The following is a 20,504-nucleotide window of genomic DNA, read 5'->3' as shown; positions in this document are numbered from 1 at the left end:
CCTCAGAGGAATCGGCCAAGGAGGGGCTGTCGCGAGGAGCATGAGTTCTGGGAACCAAGTCCGGGTTGGCCAATACGGGGCTACCAAAAGGACCTGCTCCTCGTCCTCCCTGACCTTGCACAGTGTCTGTGCAAGAAGGCTCACTGGGGGGAACGCATATTTGCGTAAGTCCCGGGGCCAGCTGTGTGCCAGGGCACCCGTGCCGAGAGTTCCTTCGGTCAGGGAGTAATACCACTGGCAATGGGTCGTGTCCGGAGAGGCAAACAGGTCTACCTGTGCGGCTCCGAAGATTCGCCAAATCAGCTGGACCACCTGGGGATGGAGTCGCCATTCTCCCAGAAGGGAAGGCTGACGTGAAAGCTCGTCGGCCACACAATTGAATTCCCCTGGGACATGAACGGCACGAAGCGACCTCAGATGCTTCTGACTCCATTGGAGGAGGTGGGAGGCGAGTCGCGACATACGAGGGGAGCGCAGACCACCTTGTCGGTTGATGTACGCAACGGTCGCAGTGCTGTCCGTACGGACCAGTACGTGCTTGTGTCTGAGAAACCCCTTGAGGCGACACAAGGCCAAGCGTACTGCTTGCAACTCTAGGCAGTTGATGTGCCAATGCAGCTGGGGCCCCGTCCACAGACCCGAGACTGCATGCCCTTTGTACGTGGCCCCCCAACCCTTGGCAGAAGCATCTGTGAACACCACAGCATGCCTGGAAATCTTGGACTAGGGGCACTCCGGCCCGTAGAAACCCAGGATCCGACCAAGGGGTGAAGGTTTGGCGACAGTGCGGGGTGACTTTGACCCGGAACGTGCCGCTCTGCCACGCCCACCTCGGGACTCGATCGTGAAGCCAGTGCCGGAGCGGTCTCATATGCAACAAGCCGAGCGGCGTTACTGCGGCTGCGGCTGCCATATGCCCCAGGAGCCTCTGAAACTGTTTCAGTGGGACCGCTGTCCTGCCTCGAAAGGACTTGAGACAGGTGAGCACTGACTGGACGCGCTCCTCTGTGAGGCGCGCAGTCTGAGCGACCGAGTCCAGTTTCACACCGAGATAAGAGATCCTCTGCACGGGGCAGAGTTTGCTCTTCTCCCAGTTGACCTGAAGCCCCAACTGACTGAGGTGACGGAGCACCATGTCCCTGTGATCGCACAACACATCTCGCGAGTGAGCAAGAATGAGCCAGTCGTCGAGATAGTTGAGAATGCGAACGCCTTGTTCTCTCATGGGAACAATGGCCACCTCCGCGACTTTCGTGAAGACACGGGGCGACAGGGCCAGCCCGAAAGGTAGGACCTTGTACTGATATGCTCGACCCTCGAAAGCAAACCAAAGAAATGGTCTGTGTCGAGGAAGAATCGAGACATGAAAGTACGCGTCCTTCAGGTCGATCGCTGCAAACCAATCCCGGGGACGGATGCATTCGAAAATGCGTTTCTGCGTGAGCATCTTGAACGGGAGCTTGTGCAGGGCCCGATTCAATACTCGCAGATCCAGGATTGGCCGTAACCCACCGCCTTTCTTGGGTACAATGAAGTAAGGGCTGTAAAACCCTGACCTCATATCGGCTGGAGGGACCGGCTCGAACGCGTCCTTCGCCAGCAGGGCGTCGATCTCTTTCCGCAAGATAGGAGCATCCACTGGACGCACATGGGTAAAGTGGATGCCCTTGAACTTGGGAGGCCGGTGTGCAAACTGAGTTGCATAGCCGAGCCGAAAGGTGTGGATGAGCCAGTGCGACGGCCTCGGGAGCGCTAGCCAGGCTCCGAGAAACTGCCGCAACGAGCCCACCCGCACCGCCGGCGTACCCGCGGAGGGGCAGCGAGGCGGAAGGCAGGGACACGGCTCCGGTGGCATTGTAGCGGCCGAGAGCGGGGTCTGGGTGTGTATTTGGACAACACCTACCTGCCTCCACCGGGGGACAGACGGCAGAGAAGACCCTAGAGTGTTCTGCTGCGGGCTGTCGCCTGGCGAGAGAAGGGGAGGAGACGAGGAGCGAGGCCCAAGGGCAGCTGCTGGTCTCCGTACCTTCCCGCCCAGCAGCAGACAGGAGTGACGTGACCGGGGTGGCGCCACTGCTATCTGAGAGCTGGGGAGAGGGGAACGAGAGCGGCGCAGCTCGGGGGCGGCGCACACTGCCATTCTGACCCTCTCAGACGGAGGAGACTGGTCTTATTTTACTGCCAGTCTCGACCGTGAGGGGAAACGAGGAGCGAGGCCCGGGGGCATCGAGTCCTGGTTTCCGCCTCACCCAGCGAGAGACGAGAGTGACGAGGCCGAAGCCCTCACTGCCATCTGAGCGCTGGGGCCCGTGAGCGACTTAGAGGAAGTGGACTGCTCAAACTTTGGGTACCACTGACTGGATGACCAGCGGCGGAACAGAAACAAAATTCTCCACCCGGCCCTCTCCCGGGGGAAGGAGTGGTGATGACACGCACTCCCGAAGAGCAGAATGTCACATACTCTGGTCGCTTCTCTCAGAGTTATTTCCCTTCCTTTTGCTAGGGGGAAACAACTCTGAGCGGGCTGGTTTTGAGGCGCTCCTGGACCACAAGTGTGGACATCGTCTGACCGAGGGCCAGCGTTGTGACTAATCACGGTCAGTCACTAAGCGCAGCTCCACCCCGAGTCAGAACTACCCACGTGCAGTGAAAGTGCAGGGGTAGTGAGAGAGGAAAAACTTCTGCAGATTTAGGCATGTTTGGCTTGCCATATTGGCACCAAAAAGCTTCCATACTGCCAAAATTTTTCACACACATCCAGGCACTTTAGAATAGCCCAGGAAAGTGTGGCTGTCAAGTCTGAATCTTCAGCATGAGAACACACCATTATAGAAGGAACTCAGCATTATTTTCAGAGTATAACAGCCCTCTCTCCGATGTAGCAATCGACATCTGCCCTCCCCTGGGGCCCCGAATGAAATGCTTGGTCCCTCATGAGAAAGACCAGAATCCCATCCGAAAGCCTCGACGGCACACGGCATGCTGAGCGGCTCAAGCCTTTACGAGAAAGGGGAGACGAACAACGTGCCGACGTGGTTATGCACTCATGAGAGAACATAACCACCCACAAACACAGTCTCAACACACTGATTAGGCATGTGAAACAGTGATCATGGCCGTCAACCAGGCATGCAAGACAGTGAACGTGGCCATCGCCTTGATGACACACGGCACGCTGAGCGCTCAAGCCTGCAGGCAAGGCGAACAACGTGCCGACGTGGTCATGCTCTCATAAGAAAGCATAAACCACCCACGAACACAGTCTCAGCATGTTTGCGATGCGCTAGAGGAGTAGGAAGCTCGTGAGGATCTTTCACCTGGCGAGACATTCCGTACTGTAACCCTCAGACCACCAAATGCTCATTAACCAAAGTAGTCCTCTTTTTAGAAAAGGAACTAAATTGGGGAACAAGCAAATGGGACTCAACCTCGTAGAGGCACACGAGTCTCGGCCGCGCATCTAGAGCGCCGAATGACGCGCGCTGAGTTGCCGTGACAACCCGCGCTGTCAGCCGGCGCTCGACGGCACACGGCACATTGAACGGCTCGATCCTTTAAAAAGGGGAGACGAACAACGTGCCGACGTGGTCATGCACTCATGAGAGAGCATGAACCACCCACGAACGCAGCTTCAACACACCGATTAGGCATGTGAAACAGCGGTCGTGGCCGTCAATGAGGACAGGAAACGATCGCATCCAGAAACACACGAGTGAAACGTCATCCTGAAAAGGACGCGATCTTCACTCGTGTTGCTCTTTCAGGAAGAAAGTACTCTCTTTATTGTGCTGAAGCACACAGGGATCCAACGCGGCGACACAGCGGGGAAACTGCAAGCCCGCTGTGCGCACTCAACCGTTTACCAGCTGTGAAAACAGCTTTTGAATTAACAGTGTAGACGCAGCCGGCAGACAGGAATCGCGTGGTCGCTGAAGCGCCGTCTCACCAACACAGAAAGATCCCCTCCTGAAACAGCAGACTTGTAGAGCGTAAGAAAGATACAATCTTAAGCTCATTCACTCAAAGAGGACACAAACGGTCGGCTCCGAAGCAATAAGCGATGATGCAATGTTTGCTTCCGGGCTTTATACCCGCGCTGGTAGGCGGGCTGCGGAATGCAAATGTTGCATGCCAATGTTCATTGGCTCGTTTTAATTCACTCGAAGGCAATTGGTCTCCCTAGCGTGATCCCAATTCGTCAGGGGAACTCCCCCGACGAGGCGTCGGAGTTCCCTGCTGACGAAAGGGAACCACGGGTAAGTCAACTTTATGGGGTGACGTCACATAGGCGACATGTAGTCTTTCTCGTTATGTCTTTTCCACAACTGCTAGCTGAAGAATCATACCATATACTGTCAAACTCGTAACATGAAAAGTTATATAAAAAATTCACAGACAACATATGTTCACATTCATGGCACAATTCAAACGGGACCAGAAAATAATTATTTTCTCCCATTCACTTGCATTGACGGTTTTTCAACTTTGAGGTCCAGCAGGGTTTTACGGAAGGGGCGGGACAGCATCTTTCGGCTGTGAGTGACGCAGGACGGCGGTCTAAAGTTAGAAGTTCCCCCGCAGAGGCGAGTCCGTCTCCGGCTGGAGAACCAGCGCTGATCCGGTGGATACTGGATAACAGACCGGTTGATTACACTTGAATTACTTGAATGTTTAGGCCTAAATGTTTAAGTTTTACTTCGAAAATGTTTCTTACATGAGTTTAAATGTAGGCAATATTGTATATGTGTTAAAAATAGTATAAAATATGCTGTATTGCTGTAGGCTAACTTACTCATCGACAATAAAGGCCAATGTCATGTAGTTATACTGGTGGTTGTATGGAATATTTTTACAAAGGTTTAGAGGAAATAAAAAAGTTAATATTACTGCCATATAAACACAGTTAATATTACTCATAAATATTTGTTTTTAAATGTCCCCCCCCCCCAATTATTTCTACTCAATTTTATTTGTTAATGTACCAAATGCAGTTACTCAGATCTATTTAATTAGTTTTACTTACATTTACTCAGTTAATACACTGTATGTAATTTATGTCTCTGCTTAAAAATCTAATTAATATTAATATTAATAATAAAGTGTAAAATGTTTCACCAAACACAAATCATATTAAAAGTTTTTAGAGTGCATCACCACCAGAGTTCATATCGAAAAACATATTCCAGCCAATTTTCAACATTTTAATCACTGTTCTAGAAACATTTGACTCAACTTTGTTCATTTGCAATAATATGTTATGATTTGTTCACAAACAACAGGCCCATACAGTTCACAAGTAATGTGTCTTACAATGTCATTGCTTTATTCTGCTCTTTCAAATCCTGTAGGGAAATTAACAGTCTTCATAAAGGTCAGTGATATTCTGACAGCTAGTAATCCTCGAACCGGCTTCTGCACTGTACAGTTTAAAGGGATACTCCACTTTAAAATGAAAATTCTGTCATCATATAGCCTACTCACCCTCATGTTGTTTCAATCCTTCATGAATTTCTTTCTTCTGCTGAACAGAAAGGAAGATATTTAGAAGAATATCAGTAACCAGACAGTTTCTGGTCCCATTGACTTCCATAGTAGGAAAAAATATACTATGGAAGTCAATGAGACCAGAAACTGTGGTTACTGATATTCTTCTAAATATCTTCCTTTCTGTTCAGCAGAAGAAAGAAATTCATAAAGGATTGAAACAACATGAGGGTGAGTATATGATGACAGAATTTTCATTTTAAAGTGGAGTATCCCTTTAAAAATTTGCCAACTGCATATAAGTGAATCAGATGTTGGTCATCAAAACATGAAATCTGTATGAAACATATAAACAAATGACACAAAACGTGTATAAATTCTATATGACTTTAATTTGACTAGCATATGATTCACTATAAGAACTTTAAATGATTTATATATGAATTTTATATGAGTTTTATATATTTCTACTAATACCATACACATTTGCATACTTTTGTCATGTAAAACTCATATAAGTCTTTTAACAGTATTCATATATAACGCAAAAATCCCCTACAAGTTGTATGTGTGCTATTTAGTATGAAATGGGCCATAATCGGTCTGATTTTGTATAGGACATGTATTGGCCTTATATGAAACACAGAAGGTAATTCTGGCCGATTTACGTAAGGAAGATATATGGTTGCTGTATATGAACCATGCAGGTTTTTTTCATATGGGCACTCATTGATTAACATGAACGCCGAAAAAAATATGCGCTGCTCACGCGCCGCTGACGCTTGCGGTGTGAAACCGGGGTAACCCCTTATTTACACTGCAAACGTCTGCGGTGCATTACGTCTGCGACAAGGTTTTATTCCGTCCTCCACGCGGTGCCAACTCACACCGGGAGCATTTCAGAAGCGGAGCGACTGGATGCGCGAGACCACGTGATTTGCCTGTCCGACGTGTTTTTTCTTGATTTTTGGGTTTCTACCATACAGTCTATGGCTTCTACCAATGATATTGGTGTGTAATACGTTCGGGAGTTTGCACAGGGTGTTTATTTTGAATTTGACAATGTTTTCTTTTACTTTTATTTTGTATTTCCGGTGCGACTATATTTAGCGAAGCGGCACGGAGAGCCGCTTCTGGGAAGCTTCTGAAACGCACCGCGTCGCGGCCGGTGTAAACACAAGCATTGACTAGAATGGGCGCGATCAGCTCCGGTAGCCGTGTCGCAGCCGTAATGCGCCGCAGACGTGTGCGGTGTAAATGAGGGGTAATGCTGTGAACCACGAGACAAGACTTTATGATGGAACAAACAACAGAACAGGGTTATATAGGAGGATACACAGGGATAACCCCTCATTTACACTGCACAGTCTATTTTTGACGGACGCGCCAAGTCGCACCTGAAATACAAAATAAAAGTAAAAAAAAAAACCCTGTCAATTTCAAAATAAACACCCTGTGCAGACTCCCAAACGTATTGCACGTATATTGGCCAACTTACCCATGGTACTAGAAACCCCAAAATCAGAAAAACACGTCGGACAGGCAAATCACGTGGTTTCACGCATCCAGTCGCTCTGCTTCTGATATGCTTCCGGTGTGAGTTGGCACCGCGTGGAGGACGGAATAAAACCTTGTTGCAGCCGTAATGCGCCACAGGCTGATACTCAGCTCTATATTTCTTCAAAACCTAACGAAACTTATCAATTCACAAAATTACCGGAATGCATAGCGGATATAAAAAAATTGGATGACTCGTAATTTCCTACTTCTAAATTCTGAAAAAACAGAGTTTCTAACAAAAAACTTCCTCACGTAATAACCTAGAATACTGTCTAACACTTGATGGCTGCTCTGTTAAGTCTTCGTCGTTGGTTAGGAACCTGGGTGTGCTCTTTGATACCAATCTTTCATTTGAAAGTCACGTGTCTAGTATCTGTAAAACTGCATTTTTCCATCTTAAAAATATATCAAAATTACGCCATATGCTCTCATTGACAAATGCGGAACAATTAGTTCATGCGTTCATGACCTCAAGGCTAGATTATTGTAATGCCCTACTGGGTGGTTGCCCTGCACGCTTAATAAACAAACTACAGCTAGTTCAAAACGCAGCAGCTCGAGTTCTTACCAGAACCAGGAAGTATGACCATATTAGCCCGGTTCTGTCAAAACTGCATTGGCTCCCTATTAAACATCGCATAAATTTTAAAATATTGCTGATCACTTACAAAGCACTAAATGGTTTAGCTTCGCAGTACTTGAGCGAGCTCTTAACGCATTATAGTCCGTCACGTCTATTGCGATCTCAAAATTCCAGCCAGTTACTAATACCTAGAATATCAAAATCGACTGCTGGCGGTAGATCCTTCTCCTATTTAGCACCAAAACTCTGGAACAGTCTTCCTACCATTGTCCGGGAAGCAGACACACTCTGTCAGTTCAAAGCCAGATTAAAGACACATCTCTTTGACCTAGCATTCACATAATACATTATAGACTTCTATAATTTAATGTTAGGCTGCATAGATTAGGTCAGCCGGAACCGGGAACACTTCCCATAAATCCTGATGTACTCGTTACATCATGAGAAGAATGGCATCTACGCTAATTTTAGTGTCTGTGTTTATCCCGAGGTTTTCCTGCAGCCTGCCGGATCCAGGCCGTATCCAGATCTGACGAAGGACCTTCGCCTGGACCGATGACAGTGCTGCAGTGCTGAAGTGCCAACTAGTCTCTCCCTATGGAGGATCCCACTACCACTATACAGATAAGGCGTTGTCGGGAAAATTCGTTTCGCGTTCCTACCCCAAAGCAACAAAATAAAATAAAATTCTTTATCAAAATTTATAAGGAAAGACAAGTACTTTGTTTAGGCTTGGCTTGTAGGGAATTCCAAACCTGCGTATATTCTAACGCACATAACTAAAGAACCCATTCTAAATGCGCATGTGAACGCCATCAGCGTTTATCACAGGTTCGCGTTTAAAGTCTGTGTAGAGGGAATGGTGTCGTCTTAGCGGCCCCTAATTTATTAACAAATGATTGTTGCGACGGAAGCAAATCAATCAAAACTAACATTAGATGGAAAATAACTTAACTCTGCTATAAAGCCAAAACAATCTCTGTTACCTTAAATTATACGCTTATCTCTGTAAAGCTGCTTTGAAACAATCTACATTGTTAAAAGCGCTATATAAATGAAGATGACTTGACTTGACTTGACAGGCGTGTGCAGTGTAAATGAGGGGTTAGGAGGTGATGGGAAACAGCTGTACATGATTACACAGATGACAGAAAAAGCACTGTGGGAAACTGAGTCCATGATGTGTGTAGTGTCAGTGGTGAGAATGACCTCTGCTGGCGTTCAAGAGCACTCGGTGGGTGGTGGGTGTGACATCTCACGCAGACACAGTGTTTCTTAATGCTGGACAATATTTAACATGAGTTTATCAAATCCTGGTAATCAAATAAGGTTTTAATGGTAATTAAAATATTAAACTGTATGACTATCGTGTTTTTTCATCAAATCAGTAAACGTTTCATCCCAAAATACTGTACTTTCTAATGTAATTTTCATGCTCTGCTTTGCTGTAATTACTGATTTGGCACTTCTAGCTAAAGATGACACATTTTCAAAATGCATCAGCATCAGGGTCCTGCACCAGCTGCCATTAAGATTAATGAGAAATCCAACGGACAACATTCTCTTCCTAAAGGTATTGCACAGTTGCGGCCGGGCACTGAAGGGGGTTACAAGGTGCCATACAATCCAGAAGCCACAGGTTGTGGGGCAGCTATGAGGTCCATGTGTATTGGTCTTAGGTGAGGGTCAAACATGCTTTCTTTTGTACTTTGACATAATTTTGGCAGTAGTGTTGGGGATATCTAATTGTCTTTGCTTCACAGATATCCACATCCTGATCAGCTGTCCTCACTGGTTGCAGTTGCTGCTGAGACTGGAAGAATGACCCATCCTCATCCAACCGGTTTCCTTGGAGCTGTGGCTTCAGCCTTGTTCACTGCCTATGCAGTCCAGCGCAGACCAATCACAACCTGGGGCCTAGGTTTGTTGGAAGAGGCTTGTCCGGTCGCAAAAACATTTGTTCAGTCTACAGGATATGCTGTTACTGAGACTGAGAGAGACTGGGACTTCTTTACTAGGAAATGGAAATGGTGAGAAGCTGATTTTTAAGGCAAAGTGCATAAAGATATGGTTCTGATCTATTACATGGTGCTACACTAATATATATCAGGCAGGCCATATCGGACTATTTTGATCTGCATTTATGTTTCGTTAGGTCAGGAGCATTAATGCAGTAACTCAGTGTTATTTTTATTTTATTTTTTGTCTCTGCCTACCACCAAGGATTTGATATACAGACTGTCAGATTTATTTTAAAACTATTTATATCCAAATAAGAGGAACAGTTTAGGAATTATAATTTATTTGCATAGTGCTTTTTACATTATAAATTGTTTCAAAGCTGCCTTACAGAATTTGATAATATTAATGTTCATGATATCTTAATGTATCATTCAATATAACGATCAACCAGAAAATATTTGCCATGTAGTGGAGGGACGAGGAAGGTTTAACGTCTCGGTCCCTTTTGTAATCTTGTCACAAGGTAATTTCTGCCAACCAAGTGACCATCAGTCTAAGCATGAAAGGCAATTTGCACTACATAGACTTTGAGTGTAGAAAGAGTGTATGCCGTCTTGGTGATTGATATATGATACTAGCACTGTACTGCTGGTATGAATAAGAACATGACATTGTTACACTTGGGGAAGTATTCCAATGCCAATTGAACTGATCTCAGCTCCAGGCAGTTTATGTGGCATGCTTACTCTGCATCCGTCCAGGTGCCGAAAGTTGGTCTGCTGTCGCAAAGGGCTCTCCAGCCTTTGCTTGACGTCTGTTGTGACAGCTTTCCCTCGGGCAACTTGTCCCATCATCACACCGTGACTGTCCAGAGTCTCGCTGTACTAGGGGACTAGAGCAGTAGTTCCCAAACTTTTTGAAACCATGGCACCCCTTTGCAGTATTTCTTTTCCCACGGCACCCCAACCTAATTAAACTAAACGTACATGTGTACACACATATATAAAATTAAATCTGTATGAGCAAACAACAAATGAAGCATAAACATCAGCATGAATTTATTATGAATGCATCGCAACAGACATAGGTCCTTACCAGACACGACGCGCCGCTACACGCGATAAAATGTATCTTTTCCATGTTAATCAGAGTTTTTGTCCTAACCAGATGATTCCATTTTAGAAATGTCGCGGCTGGAACAACAACAGAAAGTATGATAATCTCAGGTACTGTTTATGTGCTTTATTTAATGTTAAAAGCGTCTGTGTGAGTTTGAATATCATTTTGTGTGTATTTTATAGCTGGAAAGCAACAATTCACCTCAGATCTTCAAAATAAATAAAAGTGAACTAGAACGTTCAAACTGTCAACTCATTGTTGACAAGGTATGACAACGATTGTTTCAGTAAGGGATTTGAACCTATTACTTTATGTGGGAATCATTGGAACAAAACACATTTAAAGATTGATACTTAACTCTTTAAATAATAACCAACTCCAATAATTTTTTTCCTTTAGTTTCTCATTTGCTTTGTTCAAACCTGACCTTATAACTTAAAAAATTAAACAAAAATATATGTGCATGGAACTGTCGCGGGCATTTTAATGGGATACATGTGCCTGCTTTTGCAAGCACAGCCTCTTGATACGGGGGTAGATTGAAAATAGTGCAACTCATAAATTGTGCTCCACTGACAGTCGCTGCCTTTTTTTGTTTTTCACGTAAGACAGGGATGAGAACGCTAGCTCCATCTTTGCCCTATCCTGTCAATCTCTGTGTGAAATATAAAATTGAGCGTGCACCAGTACAAAGGGTGAAGCTGAGTGGAGCGGGCGATTTAAATATGAATGAAATATCAGTGTTTATTTGCACTTATACAGCGCTTGTTTATTTTTGTTTGGACTGGCTCATATGTTGGTGTTTTGATATATTTTTTAAATATATGCTGTAAAAAGTTATTATATGGTACGATAGTTATTTTAGGCTGTTTAAATTGGAAAAAAGCCTAGATTCTGCGGTACCTCTAGCCAATGGTCACAACACCTACTTTGGGAACTACAGGAAAAGAGCATAGATAGCTTTGGGTCACTTTAATTCACGCCTGACCATACTGCCATGCATAGATGGCTGTAGATGGCTTCTTGAAGACAGTGCAGCTCTCTGAAGGAGAAAGATTCAGATGCACTGACTGTTCAGCATCTCCATATATAGCGGGAGGACCTGCCTCCAGTTCATGCGCTTGAACATCACTGGCCAGTACAGCACCATGGCACTAATCAGTAGGGCTTCCGTATTTCTTAGAGAAAGGCGTTTACCCATAGCGTCATCTACTGATGCAATTTTGAGTGAACCGATCTCGAAAGGGAACAGTATTTACCTGTATATGTTTTTGCATTTGCTATGCTGTTTGTCAAACTAAATCAAATCAAATTTTACACAAACAACTTTTTTTTGTGTATAATGTTGCTGTTTGAGGATGACAAATGTCTGCAAAGTAAAGCACAAAGGGAGTTATTCTCTATATCATTAAGGGTTGTTTCTGAACTCCCTGAAACGGCTTGACTGTAGTTTTAAGTTTTCTCCCAGGAACGTACACATCACAATATTCCTCATTTAAATAAGTACTGCCCCAAGGCATACGCAAAATACCAGAGATGAGGCCTAGTTGAGTTGCATTAGGGTGTTTTCGCCATGTCTAAGGTAATGTTCTGACTGCAGGCAAATCAGATTTTTTCTCAAATCAGATCTTTTAAGGCAGACTATCAAATAAGATTTGTGTGTCTAGACTAAGGGTGTCCATGGTTAACCGATTAACCGATTAACCGTTAAAAATTGCGTAACCGAGTGAAACATTTTGCTCGGTTAAGAGGCGTCAATGACGTGCATTGAATTTAGTTGTAATATATTTTTGCACCACCAGAGACCGCTAACGTTAGACCAGTTTTCTAATATGAAGCGGGCAAAGAAAGCGTGCGTCCGAGAGTGAAGGCTGTGCGCGAGCCAGAAACAAATATAGTATCCGCGCCACTGATCGCAGCACAATAATCCGTCCGTTTACCGTTAATCAGTCCATTTACCGTTACATTAACCCATACAATTTGTATTATGCATTTCCTAAACATGTACTTGCTAATCAAACACTTTATATGAACAAACTACTAATCTATAAAACACAATCGGTCTTCCGACCTTTTACTATTGTGTTGATATGCGCGAGGGAGAGAGAGCAATACAGCGCTCGTGTTGTTTAAAGGCGGTGAGAGTGCGCGCGCGCGCGCGCGGCCGGGGCTCTCTCACTGTTTGTTCTTAAAAAAAAATAAAATAAAAAAATAATAATAATAATAATATTATGAAATATTATTACAATTAAAATAATGGTTCTCTTTTTTAATATACTTTAAAATGTAATTTATTTTTGTGATGCAAAGCTGAATCTTCATCAGCAAGTACTCCAGTCTTTGGTGTCTTATGATCCTTCAGAAATCATTCTAATATGTAGCCTAGAAATCTAGACGCACCCTAGCGGCAGCAAAATGTATTTTGCAGCCAGGGTAGTCTAGCAACTCTCAATAAACCTTCTCGCTGCAAAAACCCAGATTGGGTCAGGCCAATCACGTTGTGTATAGAGTAGGCGGGGACGGGCTTAACATACACGACAGAGTTGCGACCGGTTGCGACGGTTACCTGCTGCTACTTGAAAACAAAGAATGGCGGCTGCTGATGGAGAACAACGGTCTTTCGAATCGGCTTTGGCCGCGACTCTGGAGGACTTGGAGTTAAGTTTTTCTTTGAGAAAAGAGCAAAGAACGGCACTTAAGTCATTCTTAAAAAAAGGAAGATGTGTTCGTCGTTTTGCCGGCCAGATATGGCAAAAGTTGAATCTATCAACTAGCTCGGCTGTTGGGAAAACGCTCTGGTTGGTTGAAGCGCTGTCCTATTGCGTGCAGAGGGAATTTGAAAGACAGCCGTTTATCCCGCCCCTCGGATTGAGCCGTGACTATGGTGAGTTTCCAGACCTAACATCTTGATGTAGGTCTGGCTTGCCAGGCTATCTAATATGATGATTTATGATCAATGTTGGAAACAGTTGTGCTGCTTAATATTTAGGGCCCAAGCCCTGAAAGGGCGAAGGCCCTATTGTTTTCGGTAGGATTATTATTATTATTATTAGGGCCCAAGCCCTGAAAGGGCGAAGGCCCTATTGTTTTCGGTAGGATTATTTATTATTATTATTAGGGCCCAAGCCCTGAAAGGGCGAAGGCCCTATTGTTTTCGGTAGGATTATTATTAGGGCCCAAGCCCTGAAAGGGCGAAGGCCCTATTGTTTTCGGTAGGATTATTATTAGGGCCCAAGCCCTGAAAGGGCGAAGGCCCTATTGTTTTCGTAAGGATTATTATTATATTTTTTTTTTTTTCTTTATTTTTATTTTTTTTGCCTTTTTGCCACTTTTGGGGCCCTTAACATGCTCAAAAACTCTTGAAACTTTGCACACAGGTCAGAACCCGCGGCCATCAGGGCCGGGCTGAAGCTGGTACCCGGGTGTGGCAGGGGGGCTCGACAGCGCCCCCTGGAATGGGGTCCGAAATCTTGGTCCATAAATCAAACACGCTTGCATGTAATAATATGAAACTCGGTACAGATATAGATCTCATCGGGCCGAACAACTTTCATGCTCTAAGTTTTACGCCAAACCAAAAGGAAGTCGGCTATTAAGGGTTGTTTTGAAACGCATGCTCAGGAATTTGAAACACTTCTCCTAGGGAATTCATCCAATCGCCTCCAAACTCGGTGTGCATGAAGTCAAGGCATTGAGGATGAAAAATTGCAAGGGGATTTTTGATATCTCAAACGGTTTGGCTGTGGCGAGGAAACGAATTTATGGCGAATAATTGAAACAGGAAGTGTGTTATAACTTCTGCATACATTAACTGATCTTGATTAAACTTCAGCAGTGTATTCGTTGTAAGAGGCCAATCACATGGATGTGACTATTGTGAGTCAAAGTTATAGCGCCACCAACTGGCAGCAGGAAGTGTGTCACTTTCAAAATGCTTTAAAATCACCCTCTTATTTTTACCCAATTTGCTTCAAACTTTATGTGTATAATGTAGACACACGGCAGATGTAGACCTGTGAAAGGATTATTGATATCTTAGATACTGTTGCCGTGGCAACGCATTCAAACTTATATTCGGCAAGCTTCGGTCACATAGCAGCCTATGGAGGAGTGAGACATGGCTCAGATTTCATCAAAAATATCTTAATTTGTGTTCCGAAGATGAACGAAGGTCTTACGCAGTTGGAACAACATGAGGGTGAGTAATTACTGACAGAATTTTCATTTTTGGGTGAACTAACCCTTTAAGTAACTAAAGGCACTGGGGTTGCGGTGCCACCGGCTTGGGCCCGTAATCGCTGCTCGCAGCTATATTTAGGGCCCAAGCCCTGAAAGGGCGAAGGCCCTATTGTTTTCGGTAGGATTATTAGGGCCCAAGCCCTGAAAGGGAGAAGGCCCTATTGTTTCCGGAAGGATTATTAGGGCCCAAGCCCTGAAAGGGCGAAGGCCCTATTGTTTTCGTAAGGATTATTATTTTTTTTTATTTTTTTTTTTTTATTCATTATTTTTTTTTTTTTGCCTTTTTGCCACTTTTGGGGCCCTTATCATGCTCAAAAACTCTTGAAACTTTGCACACAGGTCAGAACCCGCGGCCATCAGGGCCGGACTGAAGCTGGTACCCGGGCGTGGCAGGGGGGCTCGACAGCGCCCCCTGGAATGGGGTCCGAAATCTTGGTCCATATATCAAACACGCTTGCATGTAATAATATGAAACTCAGTACACATATAGATCTCATCGGGCCGCACAACTTTCGTGCTCTAAATTTTAGAAAAGCCCAACAGGAAGTCGGTTATTATACGTTGTTTGGAAAACGCATACAATGGAATGTGAAATACTCCTAGGGATTTCATCCGATCGCCACCAAACTCGGTGAGAATAAAGTCAAGACATTGAGGATGAATTCTTGGAAACAGATTTTTGATATCTCGAACGATTTGGCCGTGGCGAGGAAACGAATTTATGGTGAATAATGGGACACAGGAAGTGTGTTATAACTTCTGCATACATTAACTGATCTTGATGAAACTTCCGCAGTGTGTTCGTTGTAAGAGGCCGATCACATGGATGTGACTATAGTGAGTCAAAGTTATAGCGCCACCAACTGGCAGCAGGAAGTGTGTCACTTTCAAAATGCTTTGAAGTCACCCTCTTACTTTTACCCGATTTGCTTCAAACTTTATGTGTATAATGTAAACACACGGCAGATGTAGACCTGTGAAAGGATTATTGATATCTTAGATACTGTTGCCGTGGCAACGCATCAAATTTTAATATTCTTTTCGGATGCGTTTGAGACTCTTAGCATGCTTGAAATTGGATGAAACTCGACAGACACATAACACTTATTAGCCAGTAGACATGTGAAAAGTTTCAGAAACGGGCGTGGCAGGGGGGCTCAACAGCGCCCTATTGAACAGGGTCTGAAAACTTGGTCCATATACCAAACACGCTTGCATGAATTAATATGAAACTCGGTACACATATAGATTTCATCGGGCCGAACAACTTTCCCTCTGTCAAGTTTCACCCCAGCCCAACAGGAAGTTAAATATAATGGTTGTTTGGAAAACGCTTGCTGTGGAATGTGATGTACTCCTCCTAGAGAATTCATTCAATCACCTCCAAACTCAGTCAGCATGAAGTCAAGACATTGAGGATGCTAAATTGCGGACGGATTTTTGATATCTCGAACGGTTTGGCCGTGGCGAGGAAACAAATGTATGGCGAGAAAAGAGAGGAGACGAAGTGTTATAACTTCTGCATACATTAACTGATCTTGATGAAACTTTAGCAGTGTGTTCGTGGTAAGAGGCCGATCAGATGGATGTAACTATTGTGAGTCAAAGTTATAGCGCCACCAACTGGCAGCAGGAAGTGTGTCACTTTCAACATGCGTTTGACAAAAGTGGGGGGGTTAGTTTTACCAACAGTTACAAAAATCAGTATATATATTGGTCTCACCGAGCCGGACACCTTTCTAATTTACAGTTATTAGCTCAGAGCAAAAGGAAGTCAGATATTTTGGTTTGAATGTGGATTTTTTGGATATTTCAGACTCTGAGTTTTTAGCTACTCTTCCTAACTGGTTTATTTTATTCACACCAAACTTTTTCAAAATGATAAAGATACATTAAAGATGCTAAATTGTGAACGGATATTAAACATCTCAAACGGTTTTGCTATAGTGAGGAACTAAAGTAAAGTAACACTTAAAGCCTCATCTTCTAAAAATGTTATTAAACACCATTTATTTCTATATAAAAGTATAAAAATATAATTATAATAAAAACTAAACCCATTTTATTCTTTTTTTTTCAATTTAATAAATATTTATAAGTTTAAAAATAGTAATTGTACTTTATAGTCCCATAAAAGTCGTCATACATAGGGCTATACTGCCCTCTTGTGTTCAAAATCAGGTAGGCCTATTGTATCTACATAAAAATATACTAGGTATGTGACGGTGAGAATATTTTACCACTGGTTAATCGACGTGTGACACTGCTGGGTGAATCACCAACTTAAAAACGAAAGTAAAATATGTTCGTCCGCACTGACATTGATAGTGGTTGAGCGAGCGTTTCAAATGAATTCCTATGGAAGTAGGAATTAACTGAAAACCGTTCACTCTGTTCTGCTCGTTCCTCGTCATGGCTGCGCACCGTTATGAATGCCCGTGCAGCCATGAGCATTTTAGTTTAATTTTAAAATTAGCGCCTTTCTGTCACAGTGTCTGATTGTGTTTCCCCGGGTATCCACTAGATGTCCTCCTTTTCCCCACGGTGTCATTCATAGGAACTACATGTCCCACTATCCCTGTCTGCGTGATTACACCCAGGTGTTGGTATTTTTAATCACCCAGCTGTCTCTCGTTGTTCCCTCGTTGTTCTTGTATTTAATGCCCTGTTTGTCTCATGTTCTGGGTGGATCGTTGTTTTATGTCACCTCGCTTGTGTTCCCGTGTTTCTTGCCTGTAGCCTGTTTATTGTTTTGTATTGCCTGTCTGGACTTTGAACCCTACCTGTTTTGACTATGATTTTGGATTGCCCTATATAATACTCATCACTGCACTTTGGATCCGCTTTGCCCTCTTCCTTGTGCGATCCGTGACAGAACGATCCACCACCACTAGGATCCAAGCAGGATGAGTGGCCGCCGCAATTTCCCCGCTGCCAGAGGAGAGGAGAGGAGATGGCCAGCACCATCAGACAGTAAGCCAGAGCCCAGAATGAACATTTTTGACTGCTTTGCGCTGTGGGCTCGGAGGACGGACGAAAGATTTTTCATCAAAACCCCTGATTCCCAGCCCACAGCAAGCTTCAGGTCGGACCACGCCCCCCGCCATGACAAGTCCTTCGAGGGGACCAAACTGGCTAAATTCCGCGGGACTCGTGGAGGTCGCAGAGGAGGCGGAGGGGGTCGGGAGGAAGTTCAGTCCCATCACCCGTTCTGGCCGCCCGTTGATCCAGAGGTCCCTCCGCCGTGGGCTCCACCCAGTCCAGAGCCGTCCACTCGCCATCAGAGACGGCGGAGGAGGAGGAAACCTCTCGGCCTCGACCACGGGTCCAAGACCGTGCCCGTACAGCCTGCTGTCACCCCGGAGCCAGTGTCTGTTCCTGAGCCGGAGCCAGTGTCTGTTCCTGAGCCGGAGCCAGTGTCTGTTCCTGAGCCGGAGCCAGTGTCTGTTCCTGAGCCGGAGCCAGTGTCTGTTCCTGAGCCGGAGCCAGTGTCTGTTCCTGAGCCGGAGCCAGTGTCTGTGTCTGAGCCGGAGCCAGTGTCTGTGTCTGAGCCGGAGCCAGTGTCTGTGTCTGAGCCGGAGCCAGTGTCTGTGTCTGTTCCAGTTCCTGAGCCGGAGCCAGTGTCTGTGTCTGTTCCAGTTCCTGAGCCAGAGCCAGTGTCTGTGTCTGTTCCAGTTCCTGAGCCGGAGCCAGTGTCTGTGTCTGTTCCAGTTCCTGAGCCGGAGCCAGTGTCTGTGTCTGTTCCAGTTCCTGAGCCGGAGCCAGTGTCTGAGTCTGTTCCAGTTCCTGAGCCTGTGTCTGTTTCTGTGTCTGTTTCTGAGCCCTCAGTGACCGCGACACTGGCCATTATGACCACAGCCATGTGGTGTGTGTGGGCTATGCACACACTTGGACCGGTGGTGTCTGTTCCCGGGCCGGTGGTGTCTGTTCCCGAACCGGTGGTGCCAGTTCCCGAGCCGGTGGTGCCAGTTACAGTGCCCTAGCCGGTGGTGCCAGGTCCAGTGCCCGAGCCGGTGGTGCCAGTGCCATTGCCCGAGCCGGTGGTGCCAGTGCCAGTGCCATTGCCCGAGCCGGTGGTGCCAGTGCCAGTGCCCGAGCCGGTGGTGCCAGTTCCAGTGCCCGAGTCGGTGGTGCCAGTTCCAGTGCCCGAGTCGGTGGTGCCAGTTCCAGTGCCCGAGTCGGTGGTGCCAGTTCCAGTGCCCGAGTCGGTGGTGCCAGTTCCAGTGCCTGAGTCGGTGGTGCCAGTTCCAGTGCCTGAGTCGGTGGTGCCAGTTCCAGAGCCGGAGCCGCTGGTGCCAGTTCCAGTGCCTGAGCCGTTGGTGTCAGTTACACCGCCCGAGGGGTCGTCGCCGCCCTGGCCGCCCGAGGGGTCGTCTCCGCCCTGGCCGCCCGAGGGGTCGTCTCCGCCCTGGCCGCCCGAGGGGTCGTCTCCGCCCTGGCCGCCCGAGAGGTCGTCTCCTCTGTCCAGGCCCCTCGATGAACTGTCGTCTCCGCCCTGGTCGGCCGTTGGACTGTCTGTGTCACCCTGGCCCCCTTTGAGTCTGTTACCCCCTGTTTCTGTTTCCCTTCATGGACCTGGCCCCCCGTCCCTCCCCCTGATCCTCCACCGTGTCACCTCCATCCTGAACTCTTGTTTTGTTCCGTGTCCTGTCTTGGAGTGTCTGGGAGCCACTCCGTAGAGGGGGGGGTATGTCACAGTGTCTGGTTGTGTTTCCCCGGGTATCCACTAGATGTCCTCCTTTTCCCCACGGTGTCATTCACAGGAACTACATGTCCCACTATCCCTGTCTGCGTGATTACACCCAGGTGTTGGTATTTTTAATCACCCAGCTGTCTCTCGTTGTTCCCTCGTTGTTCTTGTATTTAATGCCCTGTTTGTCTCATGTTCTGGGTGGATCGTTGTTTTATGTCACCTCGCTTGTGTTCCCATGTTTCTTGCCTGTAGCCTGTTTATTGTTTTGTATTGCCTGTCTGGACTTTGAACCCTGCCTGTTTTGACTATGATTTTGGATTGCCCTATATAATAAACTCATCACTGCACTTTGGATCCGCTTTGCCCTCTTCCTTGTGCGATCCGTGACACTTCCGGGGGGTGGATTGCTTGAAATTATTTTACAAAAAGCACAATGTTGTGTTTTATTGCGACTGTACACAAATATAAGTTAACACTTTGCAGTTTGAATGTCGTCCTGTATAATGACGGAGTATGTTTTTATGTGTCCACTGTTCAATCGCGCCCACGCCACACACACACACCCACCCACACACACACGGTTTACTATCTTTGTGGGGACTCTCCATAGATTTAATGATTATTATACTGTACAAACTCTATATTTTATCTCCTTATACTAACCTACCCCTAAACCTACAGATGGTGGACAACCAGAATGCCTATTACCGCCGCGCCAGCTGCCGCGGCGAAATCACCGCGCCAGCTGCCGCGGCGAAATCACCGCGGCAAAAATAAACCAGCCGCATTTCAAAGTCGTTCCCGAAATGACCGCCAGGTGGCGCAAAGGGACATTGTGCAAAACAGCAGCAATTGCCGTATTTT

General features: G+C 45.9%; 1 protein-coding gene across 2 annotated transcripts in view; it reads left to right on the top strand.

Annotated features, from left to right (window-relative positions):
- The window catches only part of adprh (ADP-ribosylarginine hydrolase), a 96,995-nt gene that overhangs the window by 67,863 nt on the left and 8,628 nt on the right, over positions 1-20,504 (top strand). For both annotated transcript variants that reach the window (XM_081393658.1, XM_081393659.1), the window contains 2 exons: positions 9,201-9,306; positions 9,391-9,657. In XM_081393658.1, coding sequence (XP_081249784.1) covers positions 9,201-9,306; positions 9,391-9,657 — 373 coding nt within the window. The remainder of the gene's footprint in view (positions 1-9,200; positions 9,307-9,390; positions 9,658-20,504) is intronic.

The sequence above is a fragment of the Scardinius erythrophthalmus genome, assembly GCF_964197995.2.
Source record: "Scardinius erythrophthalmus genome assembly, chromosome: 18".
NCBI lineage: Eukaryota > Metazoa > Chordata > Actinopteri > Cypriniformes > Leuciscidae > Scardinius > Scardinius erythrophthalmus.
This window is presented reverse-complemented; position numbering and strand designations above follow the sequence as displayed.